Source organism: Porites lutea, chromosome 3 (assembly GCF_958299795.1).
Source record: "Porites lutea chromosome 3, jaPorLute2.1, whole genome shotgun sequence".
NCBI lineage: Eukaryota > Metazoa > Cnidaria > Anthozoa > Scleractinia > Poritidae > Porites > Porites lutea.
The window spans coordinates 35,389,168-35,396,538 of NC_133203.1; the positions used below are offsets into that span (position 1 = coordinate 35,389,168).

The window sequence follows — 7,371 nt, forward strand, 5'->3', positions numbered from 1 at the left end:
TAGTCAGAGAGATATAAAAAATACAAAGAAGGTTCATACGAATACAAATCAACTACGTACAATACCGGTACTACTAAAAGTACAACTCGTCATTTTTCGTACAGTACCAAAACTTGTCGTTTGAAACCTTCTTGTTGGAATATCATAACAATACTAATTAGTCCCGCCTTTTTCCATACATTAACTCAAAAATTGTTTACGAGTTTGCTAGGAAAAACCCGTCGTAGCTAAGAACAATATTGCATCATGGACTAATAAATTGAACAATAGATGTTTATTTTCCACGTAATCTCAAATAATCATGAATAAATTACGTTTAATGAAGGGGGTATACGATCCGATTGTGAACTCAGATAATCAGGGTTTTAGCCTGCAAAGACGGGCCAGTTTAACGAAAGTCTCAAAAGTGCAATAGATTGATAAAAAACAGTACTTCCTTGGTGCAACTTAATCAATCTAGACAACTTTGACTGGTAATACAAACCAAAGGGTTTATTTTTTGTTTGAACACTTAAATCAACTGAGTAAATAATTCTGTAATTTTTGTTTTAGTAAAAGATAGAACTTACCAAATTATACTACGGCACGTGCTTGTTTAAAAACTCGACGTCTAGAAGGAGTTTCTCGACCAAACTGAGTAATGGCTACCAATAAACCTTGTACATGCATTCGGCGTAATATATTTATCTATCGAACACTTTTAAAATGTTATAAATCAATACACGATAACTGTAAAAATATTGCAAGCCACAATGTTTGATTATTATCTAAATAAAAACACGTAAGTGACATTGGTTCATGGGTTTAAAAACTCATAAAAATCGGGTGGCAATCCACTTTTCAAATGGGGCAAAATTTTTAAATATTGGTAATAGCACTGAGTGGAGTCCAATTCGGTCTCTAATCATACGAGTGATTAACAAAATCGGACGACCGCGTAGCGGGAGTCTGATTTTTTTTAATCACGAGTAAGATTACAGGCCAAATTGAATTGGACGACACGAAGTTCTGTTACAAAATTTTTGGTATTTAAGGCGTTTTTTGCTCGCAGTGAAAAGTGCGTGCGTGCGATGGCGCGTACTGTCCAATTACAGGCGTACCGTCCTTTTACACTGTCCTGTTAGTGCTGAAATCAGGGCAGTTGATAGCCAATCAGATTTGAGAATTTTGTTATAGTTATGATTATTCGTTTTACACTGGTATGAGAGTTGGGAATCTCAGTGATATTGGGCCAGGGAGGCGTTTCTCGAAGGGTGAAAGGCTTTTTTACGTTTTTTGAGATAGAGGAATAAAAACTGGACTGGTTAGGGGAAAACACTACCATTCTTTAGATTTTCATTTTAAAATGTGCCGGCTTCAGGCATGAAAAGTTACCGGGACTTTCAACAATAAAGAGCGCTATTTTTGGTGCGGAAGTGCGGTTAGTCTCTTTAGCTAGTTTACAGGCACTCCACTTGAATAATTGGTGAACAAACAATAAAAATAAAACGTAAAGGGGATAAAAAAAAAAACCGGTTGGAAGTAGGCAACCAGTTGGCTATTGAGCAGCTCATGTGTTGCTTTCAATCCCAACCTTAATCTCAAGTTTGGATTGACCCGTGCTCCCCATCGCACCCTTCACAGACATTCCTGAGTCTAACTTTATAGTATGCCAGGTGTTATCACCCTTCACTTTGTCGGAACCATCCATGTCTTTGAACGTTTGTTTACTGGCCTCCCGACGACCGCTGTAAAGTTTTACATTCCACCAATTTCTGAATAAGTTCAAATCAAAAGGAACGGAATACATGATAGCTAACGTCTTGTCTAAGGCTCGTATGTAGTACGTGAAGACTCCAACGGCTCCTCTAGGTATAGGTCCCGCAGTTTTTCGAGCTCCCCATAGTATGGCCTTACCTAAGTAGAACAAGCATATAGGTAACGTTTATTTCTTGTCAATAATGAAAAGTGTATCTTTTGTTTACCAATTCTACTGACATAAGATTGGTACGAATGCAAAGTAACTTTAACTATGGGCTAATTTTTTGCTGGGTATGCGCCGCTGGCCTCTCAGAACCCGTACTCCATTATAGTCTATTTTGTGGCCGAATTTAGACCCCATTTTAGTTACGTTTGGGCAAATATGTCATTTTCGCGATTCCATCTAAGTCACTTTCTATTCATGTATCTACCTTATCAATCCTTTAAATAGGTCCAGTCCTAAAATGAATTGACCCATTTTTTTAAAATTGAATGAAGAACACTTTACTTTACATCTACATTACAAACATTCAGGTATGTTTGAGAAATGATGACGTCAATAATCACATTGCCGGTCACCATTTACAGACGAAACATCAAATTCATTGGGACTCTGCGACATGTATTACGTATTCTACAGACTACTATCAACGACTTTCTTTAGAAAGCTGGTTTACTCACTTAGAACAAATGCCACTGAATCGTAGTCAGCAGCAGTTACCGGCACCGTTCAAACGATTTATTGACGTGAATCAAGTAAACCTAACTACGAGAGAACGACTGGACAACTGACAATTTTACTAACAATAAACTACTGTTTAACTGTGACAATAGACGGATCGAAACGCACCAATGACATTAGGAGTCTTCAAAGCCAGTAATATCACGGCTTTAACGACCGATAACATCGTGACTTAATAGAACAATCAGGTCAATGGGACTCATTGGAAAGGACGAAGGAAAAATAGCGACTGGCAGCTTTCGTTTCAATATAGCGGTTCGGGAAGAAGGCTCATTGTTACGCGATGCGGTAAATAATGGCTTTAATGAAGGGAAATTAGCTTGTCCACACCAGAGTCAAAGTTAAGTCTATGTCCAAACACATCGGCGAGAAAGAAAAGAGAGAAAAACTGTTGTTTAAACACCAGGCCTGTTCAAACACTCAAAACACGTTCCAAGCTCACGTTTCACATTATCACGAGAATATGAGTAGTGTTTGGCCTGTCAACACTTAATTTCAAAAAGTTAGTAAATCAGACCTTTTTCCAAAACCAGCTGGAAGCAATCCAAGAACATCTTTTCTCTTAAGCAATAAATCAGCCTGCAAAGCACGCATATTTTGCAGCGCGATCCATTATCCTTTTGCGGGAATAACGTTAAACCGCCATCTTGGACGTTAATACTACCAGAGAGTTGGAACGAGTAAAAAACTGATTTAAGGGAAGAGGTTGATGGGTTTCAAATAGTAACCCTAACCCTAACCTCCTCTCTTCTCTCCGCCCCTCCCCCTTTTCCCGCTTTTCCCGCTCCTCCTCCCTTAGTCTTTTCCTATAGAGCGCCGGGGAAGACGGTGCACTATGTAATAATGCACTGCAGCCCATATGAACTTTGATGATGAATTGTTCAGATTGATGATGAATAAGTGGAAGAAAAATAATACCGGCTAGAAAATCAGACTGGAAAGTAGTGTGGTAGGGATGTTTTACTCCCCTTTGTTGCGCAGGAATTTCATTAACTTGCGCAGGAATACCTTGACGCCAACGACGTCATAACCTTTTGTCTTTATCTCAGGCGTAAAATGCGCAGGAATCTCATTAAGATAAGGTCGTGTGCTATTTCTAGTTGGTTTAGGTTTTCTAGTTACTTTAAGGTCGATAAACGTCTTCGTTTTCGATTGGTTAGTTAGAAAATAAGAAACGTTTTTATTGGTTAATTCATAGCGTTTGAGGAGTAAAGTCAAACTTGTCTGTGACTTAAAATCGCTGAGACGTAACGTAATTATGCAAGTCCTATTTCCTGGTGCTGTGATTGTCCTAGTTCGGGTTCACTGATTTTTGGCCAGCAAATCGTGCATATTAATGAGGGCAAAGGCAAACTAGCTCTTTTTTACTCTGCAAACAATGTTTTAGTTACCCCTCTCCTTTTCATTTTTATTTTCCTCCTCCTCCACAATTTTATTATTTTCCTTCCTCAATATTTTTATTCCCTCCTCCAGAATTTCACAATTTTAATATTTTCCCTCCTCCTTCTCCTCATTTCTAGTGTTTTCCCTCCACCACCATCACCACTACCACATTTCTATTGTTTTCCCTCCCCCACCGCCACCACATTTCTATTGCTTTCCCTCTACAACCACCACAGCCACCACATTTCTTTTGTTTTCTTTCCACTACCAAATCAAGAACAATTGTTGTTAAGTGATTTGGTGGAGGGAAAACAAACGAAACGCATGACCTCCAACCTCATGTGCTAAACTTTTTCAACTTTACGCTCTAGTTCTCTGTGCAGAATTGTTACCATTTTCTTATTGATAGAAAAAGCAGTACAACGCCCGGGAACCACAGGTCCGTCCTCGACTTGCTCCCGTTGATGCGTTTCACTAAATTAAATAAGCAGGACCCGCGGAGCGGATTTTCAAGTTGGGGGGGGCTAATGCGAACGCGTTAGCGTGAGCCAACTAGGGGGGACCGGGGGCATGCTCCCCCGGGAAAATTTGAAATTGAAGTCTTCTGAAATGGCTAGAGATGGATCTAAAACTTAATTCTTATAAAACAACAAGTAACAAACTGGCCTTCACGTTTGACCAAATTTAAATGAATAGACTAATTTCTAAGCTAAACCCAACAGACTCAACGGATGAGTGTCACCCGGACATTTTTAAGTCGGATTCTTTGAAGGTGCCAAAGTTGCTTTTACGATTTTCATTGAGAGCTGCAAACTCATTGGCAACATCTATAAGACAAAGTTTGTCTGTTCTCTGCTTGTGGGTATTAAGTATTGTCAGATTTCTAAATCTTGTTTGTGTCATCGTCGAGCGTAGTCACGTTTTCAGTCTCCGAGCAGAAGAAAAGGATCTCTCGCCTGCTGCACTGGTTGCTGGATTTACAAGAAAAAGTTTACATAGGGTTATGATTTCAGTTATCATACACTTTTCGGCTTCAGAAAGCTGCTTGATCTTGGCTAAAATGTCATCAAAACAGGTAAATTCTCCGTCCTTCATCAACACCTTAAATATTTCCAGTTGAACATTCAATGTTTTAACATCAACAGCCAAAAAAAGTGAGGGGGCTAAAGCCCCCCCCAGCCCCACCCCCTGCGCGGTCCCTGATAAGCCCCCCGCTTTCTTTTAAGCCCCCCCCCCGCCTCAAAAGTGCTCGAAAAAAATAAGCCCCCGGGGGGCTTATTAGAGGATTTACGGTACCCGACAAAAGCTCTTGTTGTTGTTGTTGGTGGCACATTTCCGATAAATTCAGTTCAATGTCTCGTGAATTATCCAATGATTCAGTTTTTAATAGTTATTATTCCTTTGTCCCTTCCCATGAGTCCCCGCGCGCCTCAACCTAACCCCAATCCTCTCTTACCCCCAAAACGCAATGGATGCGAACCTGGGGTCTATCCGAATGCCGTTCACCTGCGCTAAACAGCAAGCATACGATACTGGTAAATGGTTAGGTAGGATTTATGCTTTTAAAATTAGACTACTCTAGTTTGTACCTGTTGGAACATCAAGTGGAAGGATGGCGTCTGAGGTGCCAGACGAAAAATACACGGAAATTGCTTCCCACGGATGCTTAGTTTCATTCGAAACGGCGACAGCAATTCTGCGGTTTGTTTGTATATTATCCAAAACTGTTTTCAGTGAGTTCACAACAGATGCAATAGAGACCACGCCTCCAGCAGCAGCAGCAACAGCAGCTAGAATGAAAAAAGAAAAAAAAATAGATATCAGATATTATTGTTATTATTATTATTCACAAACTAAGTTATCATTAGTGCAATGAGTTAATTTTGAATTTTCTCTGCCTGTAGTCCAATCAGTTATCGCCAACTTCGTTCCGGATGACATGATCCACCATTCCTTTCTCGCCTGAGACGAAATGTTTACTTTTTACCATTTTTAGCAGTGGCTCCAGAACCGTCATCCGTAGCCTAAATGCACACGTCAGACCCAGGGCGTTAGACCAGAAAATGTTTTACTAAATTAATTAACACCAAGTGCTTCAGAAACTGAAATTATCAACACTAAAAGTTCACATGTAAGGATCTACATTGTACTCATGCCTGCAGTTAAAGTTAAGTTTGACTCCTGAGTTTAAGTATTTCCTTTAGAATACCTAGGACTGGACGCCTTCGGCGGCCTGTAAACTTGAACAATCGTCTCCGTAATGATGTTTCATTGATACCAGCAGCAACAAACATTTGGCCGGCTCTCAGCAACAAACTTATGTGGCGGTGTTCGAGCAACTCGCTCGCTAAGTGAGAAAGTACCGAGAGTCCTCTTCTACTTCCTAACAGCAATTTACTAATGCTTACTACTCCTACTCAACACTCCTACTAAGCTAACAATCCAAATAATAGCTCTTTTCATAGCCAAACCTGGACATGTCGAAGTTGGCTAACTTTGAGAATAAAAACGACGCAAACTCGGTAAGGATCCAGACTCTAATTTCAACTTTGGTAAACGTCATTGTGAATATTATACAGAACATAAATTTAATGAATCATATGGACAAAATTGGCTCTTCTGATAATTCAATTTGCTTTTCGTTACTTCATTTGAATATCCGTAGCCTGAATCGCAATTATGACAACTTGATCAACTGTTTTGGCAAGTATCAAAAACAAGTTCTCTGTTATCGGGATTTCTGAAACGTGGCTGGCTCACGCTGATCATGCTGTTGATATTGATGGTTATAACTTTGTTCATAATCATCGTCCCAATAGACCTGGTGGAGGTGTTGGAATGTATATAGATGCTGACTTAGAATTTAAATTTCGACATGACAACTAGAGTCAGTTTCCGTCGAGTCCCTTTTAATTAAAGTCTGTCGTCGTGAAAGAAACAACTTAATCGTTGGAGTCCTATACAGACCACCGGATTTTGATGTCAATGATTTTGTAAAAAATGTTTACTCATTTTTGACAAAAGGTAACAAGAAAATAAGGTATGTTACGTAATGGGAGATTTCAAGATGAATCTAATGAATTATCAATCACATAATTTGACTGGCAAACTCTTAGATATGATGTATTCTAATACGTTTTTTCCCTTGATAACGCGTCCTACTAGAATAACGTCGCATTCTGCGACTCTCTTCGACTTATTGATAACGTATTTCACAATTCTCTCAAAATATTTTGCTCAGTGGACTATTATTTACCGATATTTCTGATCATTTACCAGGAGCCCAACACTTACCTAATTTTTGTTATTCATTATGAACATAGTAAGAACAATGAAGAGAGCAAACCTTTTGTTTTCTTTCGTGATAAAAATAAGGAAAATGAGTTCAAATTTCGTGATTCGTTAAGGAATATTGATTGGCAAAATATCTATAATGAGAACGATGCAGATATTACTTATAACAGCTTTCTTAATAAATATTTTGATATCTATAACTCCTTTTTTCT

The 7,371-nt window shown here is 39.0% G+C and overlaps 1 protein-coding gene across 1 annotated transcript; it reads right to left on the reverse strand.

The window, feature by feature from the left end:
• Positions 1-1,549: 1,549 nt before the first annotated feature.
• Positions 1,550-6,159, reverse strand: LOC140932210 (DELTA-stichotoxin-Hcr4a-like). Its single transcript, XM_073381846.1, has 3 exons — positions 6,075-6,159; positions 5,455-5,655; positions 1,550-1,896 (listed from the first exon to the last, which is right to left on the reverse strand). The coding sequence occupies exons 1-3, from the start codon at positions 6,157-6,159 to the stop codon at positions 1,550-1,552; spliced, it is 633 nt and encodes a 210-aa protein (XP_073237947.1).
• Positions 6,160-7,371: the final 1,212 nt, after the last annotated feature.